The sequence below is a fragment of the Heloderma suspectum genome, chromosome 9 (assembly GCF_057233095.1).
Source record: "Heloderma suspectum isolate Gila_16-S chromosome 9, 16-S_ref, whole genome shotgun sequence".
NCBI lineage: Eukaryota > Metazoa > Chordata > Lepidosauria > Squamata > Helodermatidae > Heloderma > Heloderma suspectum.
Window position 1 is genome coordinate 34,674,683 of NC_139466.1, and position 20,138 is coordinate 34,694,820.

General features: G+C 45.2%; 1 protein-coding gene across 3 annotated transcripts in view; it reads right to left on the reverse strand.

Moving 5' to 3' along the window:
- The window catches only part of LOC146338585 (uncharacterized), a 77,816-nt gene extending 60,569 nt beyond the window's left edge, over nucleotides 1–17,247 (reverse strand). Inside the window, exons 1-4 of one of the 3 annotated variants that reach the window (XR_014784762.1) lie at nucleotides 16,976–17,247; nucleotides 15,111–15,291; nucleotides 11,408–11,616; nucleotides 9,664–10,716 (exon numbers count right to left, since the gene is read on the reverse strand). Coding sequence is in view for 1 of the 3 variants with exons in the window: in XM_084813348.1 (XP_084669474.1) it covers nucleotides 16,976–17,013 (38 nt within the window). In the remaining 2 variants the exon portion in view is untranslated. Of the gene's footprint in view, nucleotides 1–9,663; nucleotides 10,717–11,407; nucleotides 11,617–14,576; nucleotides 15,292–15,541; nucleotides 15,621–16,975 lie in introns of those variants that run through there. The other 2 variants (XR_014784761.1, XM_084813348.1) reach the window with 2 other exon arrangements.
- Between the last annotated feature and the right edge of the window lie 2,891 nt (nucleotides 17,248–20,138).

The following is a 20,138-nucleotide window of genomic DNA, read 5'->3' on the forward strand; positions in this document are numbered from 1 at the left end:
CGTAAACATTTACGTAGGCTACAGCAACTAAATAAGGAACGCGAATGGCGGCTCCCTATGGGGGCCGCCATTCGCGTACGCGCTTTTTTTTTTTTTAAGTCACCCGTGATAGGCTACGTGACGATTCACGTAGCCTATCATGGCTGACTTTCCAGATCTAGCCATGATAGGCTACGTGAATTGTCACGTAGCCTATCAGGGGACCTTTTTTTTTTTTTTTTTACTTTCGCGTTCGCGGCCGGGCGAGGCGGGAAGCCTCCCCCCTGGCCTGAATTTCAGCCGGGCGAGGCGGGAAGCCTCCCCCCCCCAGCCTGAACTTCGCGGGGGGAGCAGCGAAGCGCTCCCCCCCACCGCGAACAAGCTGCGAGAAAAGGTAAGTGACTTTCGTCCACCCCTAAAAAGGCCTACTGAGTCCAAGTGTAAGTCCACATGAGCAGAGAGTTCCATGCCATAGTTTTCGATCAACCCAGTCCATACTCTAGGAAATCGAGCCAGACTGCTCACTTGAGGGAATGATATTAAAGGCAAAACTGAAGTACTTTGGCCACATAATGAGAAGACAGCATACCCTGGAGAAGATGCTGATGCTAGGGAAAGTGGAAAGCAAAAGGAAGAGGGACAGACCAAGGGCAAGATGGATGGATGATATTCTGGAGGTGATGGACTCGACCTTGGGGGAGTTGGGGGTGGCGACAGCCGACAGGAAGCTTGGACGTGGGCTGGTCCATGAAGTCACGAAGAGTCAGAAGCGACTGATGGAATAAACAACAAAAACAACTCCACGCTGCATGAGTCCAGGCAGAGAAAAGCCCAAGAGCTGAGATCAAACCCAGCCTGCCAGGACTCTGTGCTGACAACATGGAAGACCCACAGTCCACAGAAAACAAGCCTTCAAAGTCAGTGAAAAGCATCACAGTACTTCTCACAGCAAGTCCTTAGCAATCCAAAGTTCCAATTAGAAAGAGACTCCATCTGCAGAGTGCCTCCGGAAGCTAGGGTGATGATGGATCCAAACAGAGAGGGTTTGGGGCAATGAAGATGAGATGCTTCTAGCAAAGGCTCTTTGCTTTTGCATCAGCTTAACGGGGGGAGTGTGACTCTAAGACACCTCCTCTGGACCCCTGATTAACAAGGGCTTTTGGCCTTTCAGCAAGGCCCCTATCCAGACAGGGTGTCACTGCTCAGTCCTCTGGCAAGGGCGCTTCAACCTGGGTGACCCTTCTGCAAACCTCACCCCACTTCTGTCAGGTTCTTCTGTCAAACTCACTCAGATTTTGACTCTCAAACTCACTCTCTCAACACTTCTTAGGCATGGCTTGCCCAGAGAGTGCTGATGGAAATGGGTAACTAACTGGGGAGCTTGGGAAGACACTGCTGACGCTTTGGAGCTTTCTAGGGGTTTATTAAATGATCTAAGCTATGCCGGATGCTCCCCTACTATTACTTAGTTCAGGAAATGCAGGTGGTGGTATAGCTCATGGAGGTCTTGGAAAACTACATGCCAAAGTGGGGATCGGTGAAATGCTGGTGAAACTAAACAGAGGAGAAACACTAACATCAATGCTACACAATTGATTTAAGCTTCAATTTCATGAAGTTCTATGTTACGAAGCATTCGGCATATGGGTAGAAACTTTAAAAAGGCAGATTTGGGGTAAACAATCTGGTCTAGGAGTTTAAACAAATTACCTTAAAAAAAAACAGATCTGCTAGTACAAAGTGGGGGTATGATTTTGGCAGCAAGACTCAACAATAACGATGTGTATAAGCAAAAGTTTCTATGGCCAGAAGGCCGAGTTCATGTCTATAGGAGACCAGTCATGTACTCAAGGCTTTGCTATGTTCTAGGGGGGCATATAAACACATTAGAAACAACAAAATAGTCTTTTTTGCAAGGAGAAAGGAGAGTTCGACGTGGGCTGTCATTCCTGAAGCTTTTCACAAATAACTGCATGACATATGGGGGCACAGAGGTGGTTGCCAAAGTCTCTGGTTATTGCATCAGAATTGGCTATGGTCTCCTCTCCTTTGCAAAGCTAAACTTAGAGTCACAGAACCATTTTGAACAGAAAGGTTCTTAGTAAAAAAGGGGAAAATAATTGTACTTTTAAATGCTCTTCAGGTGAGGATTAAGAAACCTGAGGCTGGAGTGAGTGGGAGAAACCCTTGGGGGCCACTGTTCACTAGCTAGGCTGGGCAGGGATTGACACAACATGACCCCCTTTCTTTTCCCCCAACTGGCACACAAACCTTTGGGTAGAACCAGCTCTTCCACAGGCAAAATGAAAGTCTTTGCTAAGCGGAGGGCTGAATCTCAGGACACAGCAGAGGCAGGGGTCATCTTTTTCTTGCATTATTCATGTGGCCATCAATTTCTTCGGAAGGCAGAGGGGGCAAACAGCAGGGCTTGAAAACAGAGCTTCACCATTTTGTTTTAATACTAGCTAGCAGATCAAGGGCATCCTCTACACCAGCCTAAAATCCTGCATTTAAAATTTCTGCTTCCATTTTAAATGCAGGATCACAACTGACTCCCTTTACAAATGCTTTCTTTCCCCCTCCCCTTCCCCCTCCTTCTCCCCATAGCTGAGTCTTCCATTATCTTTCATTGGTCTCGCTCCTCTTCTTGCCGCTTTAAGTCTTTTCACGGAGGAAACTGAAGCGGAACACAATGGGGTAATTTGATAGCTCGTAATCTGCGATCTATTTAAAAATGGAACAAAGGGCGTTTAGTGCAGGAGATGCCCTGGAGGGTCACGGCATCATGTAAAGAGCCCACGAACTTCCATGAGGGAGCAATCTCAATCACAAGATAAAATCTCCATGTGAAGGAGCCCCAAGTTAGTCACCAATGCCAGCGTTGTTGTAATGGTAAAACCTGGATTCTGATACAAAAATGTGATGAGGTGGAAGGCAAGTGAATTTTGGGCTTGTCAAGGGTGATGAATGACTCGGGTCAGTACTGGCCCACTGAGGTTGCAAAAGGAAAACAATCAAAACAAAAGGAAACAACAAAGTAGTTGATCCAGGCAAAAGGGGGTTCATTTGCAGTCGTAATGTAATTTACAGCATCAGCCAGTCAGCTACACAGGTCTCAGTGTTTTTTGGAGACACGGCTACCACATTTTTTTTTCTTTTTCCAATTGAGGCTGGGACTCCCAGCTTGCAGCATTTGTTGTAGCTTGCAGGACTGTTGTAGTAGCATTTTTGATTTGGCTAGTAACATACTGTCTGGGGAGAGGATAATGTCAGAGCCCAGCTTCGGCACTGCAATGGACCTTGTAGTCTATAGCTAGGATTTGATTAGAGGTAATCTGGAAAGGTTTGGGCCTATTCACCCTGTGGAATGTCAGAATCTGTGTGAGTTCATCTCTGTCAGCGTTCCCAGAGCAGAGCTGGGGGAGTCTCCCCTACTCCTTGCATCCACCTGCTAGATTGGCCTTGGCAAGGAGGGAGGCTGGAAGCTCTCTGGGACAACCTGACAGAAATGGGGTGGGGTTTGCAAAAGGGTCACCCACGCTGAAGGGGCATCACAAGGGGGCTGAGCAGTGCCACTTTAAAGTTCCCCAGAGTTTAGGGAAAACACGCAGCTTGACTGGCAAGTGCAAGTTGAGTCGGGCACACCACAGAAGTCCAGCAAGCCCAAAAACAGCTGGATTTCCCAGCAACGGACAACCCTAGTTGGGAACTGCAACTTCTGCAAGTGCTTACTTCCCCCCAACCCAAAACACCGTGTTTTCATGCTTCAGCCTATGGGGTGGGGGGAGGAAGAGCAGATTTTGGGTGCACACATTTAAAAATGTGCACTGTCTAGGGATGGCGGAGAAATCCGCCACGGATTTCAGTGAGGCCAAATGCACTGTCATTCGGCCCCCTGAAACCCGTGGCGGAACGGCCTCCCACCCCCCCACACAGAATCCCCCCCCCAGGACGAAGCTTACCTGGGGTGGATGTTCCGCCAGTGGCGGCTCCGGCGGCAGCTCCAGTGGTGGTTCTGGCGGCGGCGGCTGGTCTCTCCACCGGCTGCTGCGGACTTAAATGGCAGCCGCCCAGGCTGCCATGATAGGCTAGGGTAAGTATTTACATAGGTAAGTATTTACGTAGCCTATCACAGCAAAAGCAACCACACAAATGGCGGCCACCACCATTTATAGCATGTAGTGGGCGCTATTTGCGTTCCCCTTTTTTTCGCTTTAATAGCTTACGTAAATATTCACGTAGGCCAAAACAGCAAAAAAAAAAAAGGAATGCAAATGGTGGCCGCCGTAGCCGCCGCCATTTGCGTACATGGTTGTTGTTTTTTTCTGGAAGGCTGCCCAGCGGCCAGATGTCCAGCTGCGGGCAGCCGTGGGCGGCCCCGGCCGGCAGCTCCGCAGAATCTCTGTGGAGCGGAGCTGGCCGGATTAGGATTTCGGGGGGAGGTGTGGAGCGCCTCCCCCCCACCGCGAATCACCCCGTCGAAAAGGTAAGTGACTTTCATACATCCCTAGCACTGTCCCCGAATGGAATTGCTGCTTTCTCTGATCAGAATAAGATGCTCAGGTTCAGGAACACGAATGAGGTGAACCCAGCTTCGAGGAAGAATTTGGTTAACCTCAATGAGCTTGACCATCACATGCTCATCCATCACATGCTCACAGCTCTTAGCACCATCACATTTTTTCATAGGGATGTACGAATCGCCTACCTGCCAGTCTGGGGGGGAGGGTCTGCAGGGGGGGTGATCCGTTCCTCCCCCCGGAATCCTCTTCGTCCAGCTCCGCTCTGCAGCAATTCTGCAGAGCCACTGGCCAGCTCCCAAGTGCCAGCAATATGGCTGCCATGCCATATCGCTGGCTGAAGGGGACTGGCTGTGGATGCAAATGGCATCCTGGATGCCATTTGTGGCCGTAAAGGCCTTAGTTTAAGGTAAATGCAGCCAATTACGGTATGTAAATGCAGCCAGATATGGTATGGCGGCCGTATCGCTGGCAATCTGAAGCCAGAGGATCTGCCCAAAGAGGATCCAGTGCAGAGGCGGGGGTAAGTCTTCTGTTCCGCCATGGACTCCTGGGGAAGAATTTCTAAAGAATTCGACTTCTAAAGAATCCAGCCTCATTGGAGTCCGTGGCAGAATTCTCCGCCATCCCTATTTTTTCACTGGCTATGCATGAAGAGCTTTCCTGTTGTTCTTAGCGCAAATGTGGCAGAGGTATCCATCTCTGCTGAGCTTGTCTTGCACAGCATACCCCCACGTGCTCTTTTCCCCATCTTATAAAAATGAATGTGTGCAGATGTATTTGGAAATGCACACACATATATTTTGTGTGAGGATATTTGAGAATCCCTGGTTTAAAAGCATGAAGCATCCATAAACCTCAGAACTGCACTGCAAGGGCTTCTCTGGAAGCGCACAGGGGCCTCCAGTTCTCTGATATACTGATGCAAGAGCAAGGTCACAGGTAGACATAAATGGAGCAAGTGGTGTCTTAACATCAATCCGAAACATTGCCTGAAGGTAACATGGAGATCCTAATAGGTGTACGGGAAAATATACGGTGGCTTTCATCCCTGTGCCGGTGTCCTGAGTGAGTTGTGATAGGTAACGTGAAGCCCAAATATCTAGAATTCCAATAAGCCAGTCAAGGTATAACAAAGAGATGAGCTGCAGCACAATCTTATAATGTCTACTCAGAAGTAAGTCCAACTGGGGTCAATGGGGCTTACTCCTAGGCAAGCAAGTACTGGATCACAGCCTCAGTCAACTGGAGCCCTCTCAGAAAGATAGCATTTTGTCCCAGGGAAGAATGACTGACGTTTCTAAGTTGCAACTAAAGTGATCATAATCAGAACAAGGTTTCTAATCGCTGGCAGCTCTTAAGGCAGATACTTTGAAAAGCAGCTTGTGTGCCATTAGACTACTGTAATGCATTCTGTGTGGGGCTGCCCTTGTACCTGGTTTGGAAGTTGCTGCTAGTGTAGAAAACAGCAGCTAAGGGTGCTCAGAGGGGCACCCAGCCACATGCATATTAAACCTGTGCTAAAAGAATTGCACTGGCTGCCTATTAGCTACCAAGGCATCTTCATGGCATCTTCTGCCTATTAGATACCAAGGCATCTTCACAGTATCTTCTGCCTATTAGCTACCAAGGCATCTTCACAGTTCTTTTGTGAGCCTCATCCAACAACCCCTTAAAATATACACATGTGTTTTCAAATCTTTTTACTACCCTAAGGGAGCAATGCAAGACAGCCATAGGATATGTGGGTTTCCGGGAACCAACCTTGGAGCCTGCAGTCTGAGGTCAGTTCCCAGAGAACTGACCTTCCCCCTCTTCTGCACTGCCTCACAGGTAGTGTAGAATGGCCCCATGCACCACACTCACAAGAGGAGTGTTGGGCAGCCAAAACGCGGTGTTCTGGGGGGTGTTCCAGGGAGGGGAAGGCAGAAATGCCGGTATGACACATCCTATGTGTTGTCTGGCAGCTTCCTCCCCCACTGTGCCTTCCCACAGCTAGACAGCCGGAATCGGCTGTCTAGCCACAAATGCAGGGCAGGACAAGCACGGAGGGAACAATCCCCTCTGTGCTTCTCCTGCCCTGCATTGGATAGGTGGCCACCTCCGAGTTCAGAGGCGGCCACCTATCTCCATAGGATTGCACCCTAAGCCATTTCTCAATGTATCCTGGGGTGGTAAAATGACTGAAAATCACAAATGTGTCTGAGGTGTCATAAGAAATGTGTTTTAAACTCAAAATACTAGAAAAGTATCATCAACTATCCAGGTAAAATGTTGGGAGAACTTTATTAATAATAAAAGCTGGGGCGGGGGGTGTTTTAGTTCAGGGTATTCTTCTAAACCCATAAGAACTCTGTCTCTGGTAAATCTTCCCCCAATGAAATCCTATGTCTTGTGCCAAACTACTGGCACTCAGCATGCTTCCCTAGACTAGTTTTCTCTGGAAAAACCTACAGGACATTTTTACACCCAGTACGTTGCTTGTGTTTGGGGCATAAATACACCCAAATGGCAAAATCAACAGATCCTTGGGATATTTTACGCTCCAGGTGTGTTTTTGTTTCCAGAAAAAAAAGTTAAGTGGTAAGGGGCTGAAATTTGAGGACACTGTGAAGTACCCAACAATGTCATGGGAAAACTGAGTTGTAGGTCTATTTCTGAGTAAGTTCTGCAGTGTAAAGTGCATCCATGGTCAATTTGTCACCCCACCAGGTTGGACGAAGTCAACATACAATGCCCGAAACAACTCGGTACCAGGATACCTAGCAGACCACCGTCCCTTATATATACCCAGCCAGTCATTAAGATCCTCAGAGTAAGCCTTGCTGGTCATTCTGTGACCAGTGGAATGACACCATGTGACCTCTACGAAGTGGGCCTTCTCAGTAGTGGCACCTACCCTCTGCCACTCTTCCCCCCATGTGCTTTGGGAGGGGAGTTTAAATGCCTGCTGAAAATGTACCTGTTTATGCAAGCTTTCCCTGGCTTATAAATGATATTACAATGCTGCTCCATTTGATTGTTTTCTATTGTTGTTTAATTGCTTATTATTTACTTTTGTTGTATCTACAATTGTTTACTGAGTATTTTAATAATGAGTTTTAATACTTTGGCATGTAAACTACTTAGAGATTTTGTCACATCAAGCGGTATACAAATATTAACAAATAAAGGAGAGAGCAATCCTATTGGGATTGACAGTCATCTCCAACTCTGGGTGCAACCACCTATCCACTGCAGGGCAGGAGGAGTGATGAGGAGCGCATCTTCTTGGCACTCCCGCTGCTCTGCTTTTGCAGCTAGACAGCCGATTTCAGCTGTCTAGCCCCTGGACCTCGGAGTGTGGGGTGGGGAGGCCAGACGACGCATAGGAAGTGTCGTACGAGCACTTCTGACCTCCCCTCCACAGCCTGCCCCCAAGAACACCCTGTTTCCCCCACTCTGCGCTGCTCTTCTGAATTCAGGGCCAATCCGTGCTGCCTACAAGGTGGCATGAGAGGGGTTGGAGGTTGGTTCTCCAGGAACCGACCTTGGAGCACAGGCTCCAAGGTCAGTTCCTGCCTGGGAACTGACCAACCCTACGGCCACCTAGCTGCTGACTAGCGGCCATAGGATTGCACCCTAAATTACACTATTCCCATCAAAGGAATTGCAAAGAATAACACATTGTTCATTAAACAATATAGTACAGCTGTAAAGGTTCATTTTTGACAAGAACTGCCCCCATTATAGCAGAAGCATGAGATGTGGCTGGGCTGAATTGGTTTTCAACCTGACCAAAACTGGCCATCTTGAATTTGGCATCATTGGCCAATGGTGGCCATTGTCCAAAATGGCTGATTGGGAGATGTAATGAAATAATAGTAATCAGGATGCGAGTATACTCATAGAATAACAGAGCTGGAGGGAGCCCTTTAGGCCATCTAGTCCAAAACTCTGTTCAGTTTGGGAACTCTAGATGTAGCCTCTGCTTGAAGACTTCCAGTGAGGTACTGCCCACCAACCCTCTAGGTAGGTGGTTCCATAAACCATCAAGAAATGTTTGCTAATACTCAACCAAAACCTACCCTCCTCTAACTTAAGCCCATTATACCTAGTCCTGCCCTCTAGGGTAGCAGAGAACAAGTATTTGCCCTCTTCTATGTGATAGGCCTTCAGGTATTTAAAGAGTGCTATCATGTCCTCACCCCAGTCTTCTCTTCTCCAAGCTATATATTCCCAGTTCATTCAACCTTTCCTCATAGTTCTCGTTTTCCATACTGCTGACCATCTTGGTTGCTCTCTTCTGAGGCTACATGTCTACATCCTTCTTAAAGTGCTGTGCCCAGAACTGCACACAATACTCCAGATGAGTGAGTAGATTTTGAACAATTTGTTATGGAAATCAACAGAAGAGGAAATAAGATACAGAGTAATCAATCCAAAGGTAACGTCTATACTCATAGCACAATGTCTTCTCCTTCTCCTCCTCCTCCTCCTCCAGTGTTACATACCATAATTTCATCCGTAGCACTGATGTACATGAGGAGCCAGACATTGCACAAGTGAAATACCCATTCCATGGAATGAGTCTTCAACTGTTGTGGTGCTGATAGTGTGGTCAACACTGTCCACAGCTGCAAATTCACCTGTGAAAACATTTCTTCTGAAATGTGTAGAACAAACTGAACTCTACTTGCCAATGTGCCCGTTGTTGAGTCATAGTTGTCACTAGCAATGCCTTCTCCATCACCCTTGAAACTGAACCTGGCTGAAGTTCTCTTCCACAAGATACTCTTGACATATTATTGCAAGGTGTTGAGATATATATTTTTTAGAATTTGTTAATTAGTTCTTAGTAATTAACTAAGTAATTACTGGTAATACCGCAAAGTAATACCCCAGAGCAGCTCAGAAGTGAAAGTTGAAAATGTTTATGCTATTTCCTGTGGATAGATATTTGAAATTGTATTTAATTGTAACTGCTTTTATTTAAAATTATTTTGTATTTAATATGATTGTATTGATATGATTGTTCAATTGTTTTATGCTGTAAGCTACCTTGGGAAGACTATGGCCTTGAAAGGTGGCTAAGAAATGGATTAAAATCAGTCAGTAAAATACATCCCACTATATTCAGTGGTGCTCAAGTAAATGTGACTAGAATGGGACTGTCAGACTCATTAAAGGTAGCCAACTTTTTACTTGTGAACAATTTTTCAGAAGATTCAGTATTTGATATCAATGACAGCTATAACTTATGATATGATGCTCAACACACATACTTAGGAATAAATCCCATTGAATTCTATTCTCTTTTTAACTAAAGATGTATATAAAGCTGTTAAATATATTAAGTTCAGTGGGATTTAATTTTGAGTAACCATACTCTGGTCACTCTGTAGGTTCCATTGATTTAAATGAGACTTATAAATCCTTTCCATGCATGTTTACTTAGAAGTACGTCTCACTCCAGTCAACTGAATTTATTTTCAAATTCCAGGTAAGTATTCTTGCAATTGCAGCTTAAAATTGCAGCCAAGTTCCATGCATTTCAATGGGTTTTCATCTCAACTAAATCTGAAATCTTAAACACAGACCATAAAAGAAAGAGACTTGCTTGGAAGACAGATAAGACCACAAAACCAGGAGGAAAGACAAGGTAATGATAGATACAAATTATCACAATGTTCTTAAACTTTCTTAAATTAGGATGATGAGCTCCATTCATCAAACACCTGATTGACCTTGGGCTGGATCCTTCTGAAGGAAAGATCCTCAAACACCCAAATTTGAACTCATCTTGAGCTGTAAGCCAAGGTGCAGCAGAGCAATTAGAAGGCAGTGCAGAGAAGGCAAAAACCTGTTTTCTCCCCACGGCCAATTTGGGGTCAACGGGGAAAATTTACTCCTCGGCTCCAGTTCCAGCAACCAGCTAAGCCTTCACTGTCAAGTCAAGTGGTGGGCAGGGCATTCCTTCACTGAGGCCTGACAAGGGTCCAATGGAAAGAGCAATCAACTTGTCAGGTCTACATGCTGAGTCCTAGATCTCACTGGATTAGGCCATCTGTCTCTGGGTTGTACCACTCATTTCATTATAAAGGTTCTAACCTCGTTTTTTGTATAGAGGGCCAGTCAGTCATGTGATGAGCCTCCACCTGCAGTCTAAAGTGGTGGGCCTATTGTTGGGTCATGATGCCTTATCATTGCCCTCTCTCTGTCAGCTTTGAAGCTGAACCTGCAAGGAAACGAAATATTAATGTTAGACATGGAATTCCATGGATGACTCCAAGAAACACAGTAAGATGGATGGTGGGGAGAGGAGAGAAAACAGGGCAGAAAGAAAGAAAGAAAGAAAGAAAGAGAGGAATGAGATAGCGAGAGGGGGAAAGAGAAGGAGACAAAGAAAGAGATGCAGACAGATAAACAGAAAGTGAAAGGGGGGTAAACACACACACACACACACACACAGAGAGAGAGAGAGAGAGAACGTTTCTCGCCTTATGCAAGTTAATGGACTGATTTCTCCATTCATTTGTATGGGAGAAGTGGAAGATGCACAGCCGAAAAATGGTTGGAGTGGGGAGAAGCCTACCCTTCAACAATTATCCTTTTGTCCCAAGTGACCTTGGCAGGTTGGGAGCCATTTTTGAAAGGGCAGCTTCCATTCACTTGAATTCACTCCAGCCCTATTCAAGTGAATGAAGAAATTGCTCCATTCGTGTGAAGGGTGGAAGCTACCCTTCACAGGGAAAAAAAAAAAAAACAGCTGAAGAGTGAATTGTCCCAAAGGTCCTAGGAACAACACGTAGCATTTCACATCACTATTTTCTCCCCTTCCTCTTCTCCAACATTCCATGCCTCTCCTGTCACTTGTGATGTCTTCTATGACCTCACAGGAGGAGAGAAGTACTCCAAAGCATACTTACCTGGGAGGTCTTATCTCAGACAGCATTGCTCCCTGAGTGTCCAAAGGAAACAGGGCTCCGCTCAGAGACTGTGGGCTTTTTCACAAGAGGCTGTACTATAACCAGGGAGGACACGTGTGGCACTGTGAGGGCGGCAAAGTGGCTGAGGCAGTGGGATTGTGTGCTTTCAATAGGCTGGAAAACCCTGCAGGACTGAAAGCTTTTTGTGGCTGCATAGGGTGAAAAGAGAGAGAAGTAAGAGAACCTGAAAATGATTGGAACACAAGTGCTTATTGCCTGTCAGTAATTCCCAGTCCCTTTTCAATGAAAGCTGAAAATTTGTGGAAATGGCCTGGAATACCTTGGAGGGGGCAGAGTCAAAAGGAGCCCCTTGTAGCTGCTTTTGTACAGGAACAACACTGAACAGCATTCCGCTGAATAGCATTCTGATGGGCAATATGACAGGATATGTCAGTACTTCTCTATGGTGGAATATTTCTGTCAGTCCATATCCACACATGTCAGTCATCACTTGATATTGCTGTCGTCAAACAATGATCCCCCTAAACATCGCAGAGCCTTAACCATGGCTCTCTTTAACATTTTGCCATCAGCTCTTCTGGAAGGGAGATACGAATCCCTCACTTTCAACATGTCTACCCCTGTCAGTTGGGCATGGTTGAAACAGTTGAACATGTCTTATTCTACAGTTTATACTATAAGGGCATCCACTCCTGTTATATTGCCCCAATTTTAACAAAATTTCCAGGCAGATCATCTGATCAGCTTTACTTCTCCCTTCTTCTATCTCAAACTCCGCTGATGAACTTACTTCTAAGGTGGCAACATTATGTGCCTGGGCAGGTTCTATGAGGAATCAAATGGTTAAATCTGAGTATAACTCATCTTAGTACTAGCGGATACTAACAGATACTGTCATTGAAGTTAGTTCTGATTTGAGCCTGCCATTGTATGTACGCTTTGAACTTGCAGCTGGTATTGAATCTGTCAGCTTGATTTATATTTTGTATTTCTAGCAGCTGGTCTGTGACCATAATTAAATAAATTGAACAAGCAATGATCAGCATCTTGGGCTTCTTTCCATCCTCATCCTCATCCTCATTTGATAGAGACTGGAGGAGTGTCTGGACCATAACTGGAGCATAACCCCATTTGCTCATACTCTTCTCTTGTTAGCTCTGCTTTTCTTCTTCCTTCCCTTCATTGTCTCCCCCACTGTCAGTATACAGATTACAGCTTCTTTGAGGCAAAGACCTGTCTTGGCTGCTTCCATTAATCAGTCAAGCATTGTGTGCTGTGATTGCCCTATAGACTGAATAACATGCACATGTGAACTAACGCATGGGGTGGGGGGTTCCCCAAAACAAAGGAAGGAGAAGCAAATTGAGCATTATCCACACTTTTTCAAGGGATCAGCTTTGGTGCACATGTGTCCATGCTGGGCTCCATGAGCGAGTGCACTGCTCCAGTATAAGTTGCTTCACAGAAGATACTTCTGGGGGGGGGGAGGTGTTGGAGTGAACATCATCTGACTGGCAGGGGCTGCTCAACCAATAAGAGAGGCTACCCCCTCCAGGCTCTCCCCACCCTTTCTCCTTCAATAAAATCCTGGGAGTTTTCCTTGAGTATCTTGCCAAAAATCACTCTCCTTCTCCCCCACCCACCCCCACACATTAAGTACTTCCTTAAATCAACAGACATCACAGGAACACGGTGTTCCCCCTGCCTTGAAGCTGCCAAAGCTGTGAACAATCTTTCTCTCCCCCAAACACGTTACTTCCTTCCTTAAATAAACAATCATTATAGGAACGCAGTATCCTCGCTGCCCTGCTGTAATCAATCAAAGCTTCAAAGCTTTGACACTAAGGCTTTCTAAATGTGTTATTTCAATCCATGGGAATCTCAGTAACTTTGGGAGTGTGCATTTCGGGAACAAGTCTCATTGACCACAATGACAGTTACTTCTGAGTAGACACACATATGTTTGTGCTGGGAAAGACAGGGAGGGGAAACAAAGGGAAGGGGAAACCAGCCCCCTTTCTAACCTGATGCTGCGCAGGAACGACACTGTGAATGAGTTACTTCGGAAGGGAATAAACCAAACAAATGAGAATTGCAGCTTCAGGAAAGTGCTTTACAGCCTTTAGGGAAGCAGTGCTTTAAAATGTGCTATTTCAGCTGAGGGGGATCTCTGTAAATGCTAGTGTGTGCATTCAGGGGACAAGCTTCATTTACCACAGTGGGAGTTACATCTGAGTAGACACTAATTGGTTTGTGCTGGGAGACACAGGGATGGGAAACACCCCTTGACTGGTGTCACAGTGAAAAGCCCACCCCTGGGCAGGGCTAGCATACCCGAGGTAAATGCAGGGGTTGGGGCACACAACAACTATACCATAGAGAACCTGACTTAAGGAAAAGAATCAGACTTTAAGCAGTCTCAGGAAACCCAGTTTTTTTCTGTGATAAGCTCCAGGGTGGCTGCTGAATGGCCACAATGTCATATATCCCTAAGGACCTCCAAACACAGCCAGCTTGGAGTAAATTGCTGGTTGAGACACCCCCATGGTGTGCTCTGACACCTCAAATTAGCACTGCTCTGATCACACTCTGCAAATGATTTTTGCAGACCCTGTGTCTTCCTAAGGCTGCCACCCTATTCACACCCAGAAATAAGCCCCAGTGATCGCAGTGGGAATTAAACCTACGAGGCCATGCTGTAAGAATCCATATAATTGAGGACACAGCATTCTCAAACCTAGGAGTGAAGATTGCAGATACCTTTCCACGTCAGACTTTCCACGTCAGTGTGGGAAGCAGCAGCTGATAACAGTGTCTTACTGCTTTGGCTTTTCCTATGCAATCATACATTGTTGCTAAAAGTAGCAAAAATTGGTGCCCGAACTCACATTGCCAGACGCTCCTTAAAACAGCAACAGTTCTGGAGCAGGTCTAGAATTCACCTAAGCATCTACAGCTTGGCCACTGAGGTAGGAGCCTGGCAAACTAACCCACAAGGGCGACCTTCCCATGTGCTCTGGCCAGGTATTGCTTGGGTCACACAAAAGCAGAGCTTTCTAGTATTGTGCCAAAAATATATTCCACATCTTTTTCAAACATGCTCATTCAATTTGATAGAAAAAGATGAAGATGAAGATGATGCCTTTTTCCCAATACTTATTTATTTATTCATTCATTCATTTCATTTCTATACCGCCCAATAGCCGAAGCTCCCTGGGTGGTTCACAAAAATTAAAACCAAAGAGCACGCAATGGAACAATACAAAATAAATAATAAACAATAACGATACAATATAAAACATTAAAACCACAGTAAACAATACAACCAGAATGAAACCAGAATGAAACCAGAACGAAACCTAGCAGCAATGCAGGGATTTAAAATACAGATTTAAAACATCAAAGCTAAAAATACTGAGACTCAAGGAGGCTCTACAACATTAAAACTTGTACAGTTAAAACATATAGATAGGAATGTACAACAGTTAAAATATAATTAAATCATCAATATTAAAATAGTATAAAATATCAAAATTTAAAAAGACAACCATATAAACAATAGTACCCATCCATCATATTCTCACAGGTCCAGACTATCTATCTTGCTTTCAAAAAGAAATCCAAAGGAGAAGAAAATTCCAGGGAAATTCTCATGCATTGAGTTCAGGGTTCTTCTGCTTACCTTACATATGAGGTGACTCAGGACTGTGTACATGTCCTGTTTTTGACTGTACAATCATCTCTCTGGTATCTTGTAGCCTCCTTGGCTTCCCAAACTTCAAGTGCAGCCCAGGGGAAGACCTCATGAGGAAACTGCTTCCATAGGGCTATTTCAGATCAGAAAGTGTGGGCAGCCTGGGAGGCTGCAGAGCAATGGAGAGATGTAGAATACAAAGTAAGTACACATACACAACATCCTTGGTCATCTCACAGTGGTTAGGTAAGCTCAAAAACCAACACCATTTTTCTGAGGAAGGTTCTGATTTTATTTCTTACCCCCCCTGACCCCGACCCACACACCCGAAAGAGAAGACCACTTTCTAGAAATGTATCCACCGTTGTTTGTGGTGGCCTCTTTCCTATACACACACACACACACACACACTTACATACCCTGAAACAATGCTAGGTGTGGAGTATCATGAAGGATGCAAATTGGTGGTCAGGCTGTGAACACATTTGCTGTTATTGCCTGTGGAAATCAATTAACATAATGTGTAGTTTAACCCCCCCAGGTGCTCACCGATCACTTGCTGATCTCTGTCTCTTCATCCTCGGCCCCTGCCAAAATTAAGGTTGATCTAAACATATATTCTTCTCCTTTTTAGCCCTCATCCTTCCCTTCATGACCCTAGCCATTGGTGGCCTGTGGGGGGCTGGCCTCCTCAGTGGTATTCTAGCTCCCTTCCTGAATGTTCAACTTTCCTTGTCTTTTTACTCATAGAGATATAAGTGGGAAATATGCAAGTATAATTCTACCCAATTGCTCATTGTAGCCCTATGTAGAGGTGTGATGGGGTAAGGGGAGGGACAGAACAATTAAGGGGGGTATGGTTTGTTTGGGTTTTTAATTTGTTTCTGGGATGTTTTCCCAAGGCCTTCCCATCTCTAGACCTATGCAGGTATTTTGTAAGAAATTGTAAGAATGGAAGGTACATAGGGACTGTGACATTCGTGCCTGGGTTCCACCTTTTCCCCAGCTTCCATCTCTGAAACTGAGAAACAAACCCCTCGGGAGATGCCTGCTTTTCACCTGGATCAGTTGTTCCCACTGACACCCACGCTTCAGCCTTTTTACTCCCTCTGGGATCCAGAGAGATTCAATATGCTCAATTAGTTCTCTCAACCCACTACAGGAGAAGAAACAAGGAAACAGATTTAATAACAGTAGTGTAACAATGCAGTCAACACCTGGGGGTCTGTATTTAAAAACAAAAACAAATAAAAGTTTTATCTGTAACAAAAACAGTTGTATGTTGTTATTATTCATTATACTGAATAATATACTGAATAATATATATTATTCATTATATAATATATAATGAATAATATAAGACCATCGGTTGGACTCGATGGTCTTGTAGGCCCCCTTCCAACCCTACTACTATTCTATGAGAGAATGCTTGGTCCTAACTTCGCTACCTACTCTACCCCTTCTAAAATCCTATACCCAACCCCCCCTTACTGACTAGACGTAGCTTTTCAATCCCTAAGGTCCTGACTCCTGTCAGTTCATTCCTTTTATAACCTCAGAATCCTCACACACACAAGCCCCCCACCCACCTTTCATTCACTCACTACCAAACAGTTAACCCTATTTTACATGAGTCACATTTAACAATGAAAAGACATACATTTATATAATAGGCATATGTTACAGGGACATTTGTGCTAGCATCACTCCTCCACCTCTGACTAGGGATGGCGGAGAAATCTGCCACGGACTCCAATGAGGCCAGATTCTAAAGTATCCAGGCCCCTTGGAGTCCGTGGCAGAATGGACTACCCCACCACCACCACCTGAAATCCCCCAGGGACGGACCCTACCTGCTGCCAGCTGGTCCGTGTCCATCCGCTGCTGCCATCCATCCGCTGCCCCGGACTGTGGCCCGCAAATGGCGTCCGGCGTGTTGCACAAAATGCTAGTTTCGCCCCCTGGAGGCTAGTCCAATTTGCCCCAAAGAGGAGAGTCAACTTCAGGCTGGGTCCAACTCGATTTTATTGTTTGCAAACAGTTCGACAAAGGAGCTCACGCTCAAAGCAGAGTCGACCCTGGGCAACCTCCGCGCTACAGTTTTATCACTTAGCTTGCATTCCTCAGCCAGCGTGTTACTTTTGATTGGTTGCCAGCGGTTTGCTTAGCAACCTTATCTTAGGGTTACTGCCTGCTCATTCCAGGCATGCGCAGCTCTTACAATACTATGTGCTGCTTAAGACACATACAATGGCTTTTAGGTTACATTTTTACTACAATTCCCCCCTCAAAAGGCTTTTCTCAAATTTATACTCTCTTTGGTCCCGCGGTGGACTATGCACTTAAAGGCGCAAACTATTATTGCTGTGGCATTGACGGTTTTCTCTAAACAGCAAGTGAGGCCTAGGACGCCTTTGTTCTAGCTACTAGAATGTTGACAACAAAAACACTTTTTTTTTGAACTTTTGGAACTCAGTTTTGTTCCGTTCATCAGGAACCCTTGAAACGAGAGCGCCCCTTTCTGTAGAGCTACTTGAGTCCTTTCAGGGGTTCATTATTCCAACGGTGACCTTCAGGTGGGTCAGCTTCCGGTGTGACCCTCTCTGGTACAGGTGATGCCTTTATTCAGTGTGATGAATCCACTTCTTTTCTTTGGTGACTTTCATAGCAATGGGAGTGGTAAGTAGGATCTGAAACAGACCCTTCTGCTTCTTGGTAGGTGGTTCATCTTTCTAGGACTGGATTAGCACCCAATCGCTGGGATTGAGATTATGCACTGGAGCATCTAAAGGCCAGGATTGGTGCGGTGTCGCAAACCTGTGAAAACAAAACAGACTGCAAAGCAGTAACATAACCTTGAATTTTAAAACTTTTACTTTTAAATTCACATTTAAGCTATCAGCCATAGGTAATATTCGAGGTGGGCACTTATGGAACGTTTAAAAGGTGTCAATTTAATACTTCCCTTGGGGGTGCACCATACTCGAGTCAAGGTGATTGGCAAGGCCTGTGGCCTTTCAACTTAATCTTTAAACAAATTTTAATGAGCATTGTCTTTAAGGTGCGGTTCATCTTTTCAGCTTGACTTGTAGATTGAGGTTTCCAAGGGGGGTGTAGCTTCTAGTTAGTTTGTTATGCCTGGGCCACTACTTGCATCACTTGTCCAACAAAATGGGCCCCCCGATCTGATTCACTCTCTTTAGGTAACAAGAGTTTAGGGATTACTTTTTAACAGGATCTTGGCTACTGTCTGAGCGGTGCAGTCAATTGCTTTTATCACTACTAGCAGGTACCGATAGCAATGAGTCTGGGGCAACTCTGAAAAGTCAATTTGAAATCTCTGAAAAGGATAGTAAGCGCATGGGCGACTTCTCATTTGAGCTGGGGGCTCAAACATCTTTGAATCATTTTTGAGGCACAAAGGGCAGTCAGCCACTGTTCTCAGGTCTTGGTCTAACCTGAAGGAGGTGCTATCTGCCTCGGGCGCACTTAAAATCGGGGTGCTAAAGGGGGATGATCCCTTTATTAGCTAACCATAATTTTTGAACTTTTCAATGAGCGGCTTCAAGCCTGCACAGGTGGCTTTTTTCAGAGGATACTGCCTCACGCACACAGGGCTCTCCCTTTTTAAAGAAGATTTTAGCTTGCAGTTTTGTTAACAAGTCCCACCCCAAGAGGGCAACCAGGTATGCAGATGAAACTACAAAGGCATGTTCCAGTATGTTATTTCCAGTCTTCGTGAGGAGGGGCTTACACAGGGGCAATTTAGTTTTTTTTTTTTTCCCTTTAATTTCTTCTATAGTTACATGCTTTCCACTTTCTCTTGCTGGGGGGCTTCACAGGGATTATAGAAAATGTGGCTCCAGTATCTACTAGGGCTTTACAGTCCTCGCCACCAACCCTTACTTTTACCTTGGGATTCTACCGAGCGTTTGTTCGTAGGGTGGTGGCCCTTCAGCTAGACTCCCCCCCACTGGAGGACCCTGCCAGCATTTGGCAGCCTTCAGGGTGAGTCTCTTTTCTCTTTTCTTTCAGCTCTGGACAATCTTTCTTCCAATGTCTCTTCTCTCGGCAATACGCACATTTATTGAGCCCCGGTTGGCCCTTTCCTTTTCTGCCCCCCCCCCCTCTGGTCACTTCTGTGCTCTCAAGCTGCTGTTTATATCTCCGCCCATGGTGGCTGCCAGCATTGCCTTTTCCTTTTTCCAGGAATGGCACTTTTTTATGTGCTCTCATGTGCACCATAGCTCTAAAAACTTCATGATCTGGGGTCTGATAAGGCTAAAGCAGGCGGTGATATTAAGGCTTGCTTCAATTTAAGAAAAGCCTTTTTTATTTTAATTGTCCACTTCTAGTGGGTAATATTTTTGTTAAAGCTTCATACGGGGGCTTCACCCCTTTTTATGGCTACTATAGCCTCCCTCTTGTAACAGGCACACTTATCTTTTGGCTTGCCTGTTCTGCAAATCATGTTTCAAATTCTCTGTGCCATGCACCAGTTTTAACTCTTTGTTTTCTCTGCAAGTTAGGCTGTTTGCCATTGCTTCGACAGAGACTCACTTGCTTAGATCTTCAACGACACACATTTGGGATAAGCTTTCTTTCTTTTTTAAGCCTTTTTGTCTGCTACTTTCTTCTGCCTTCTTTTATACCTTTTTCATATCATTAAAATCTAACACCATGACTGGAAAACATTTGTTTTGTATAGTAGGGCATGGTGGAGCAGATCTAACCATTATACTGCTCCTCTGACTGCATGGTCAGGGCCCATCAAAATTAAGGGAAGGGCGTTCTCATATGTGGAAAGAATTCCAAGCCACCATTTTTGCATTGGCAACTCCACACTGCATGAGTTTTGGCAGAGTGTCAGGTTTGCCTCTGAGCAAATGGAACGTCAGAACAGTTCAGATTTTGAGAAAGAGTTGGAACACATGGGGCAGGAACTTTCTTAGGCTTCAGAAACACAGCTGGGCTTAGAAGTATCACGGGAGAGTGGGGGACTCTCTCTCTCTCACC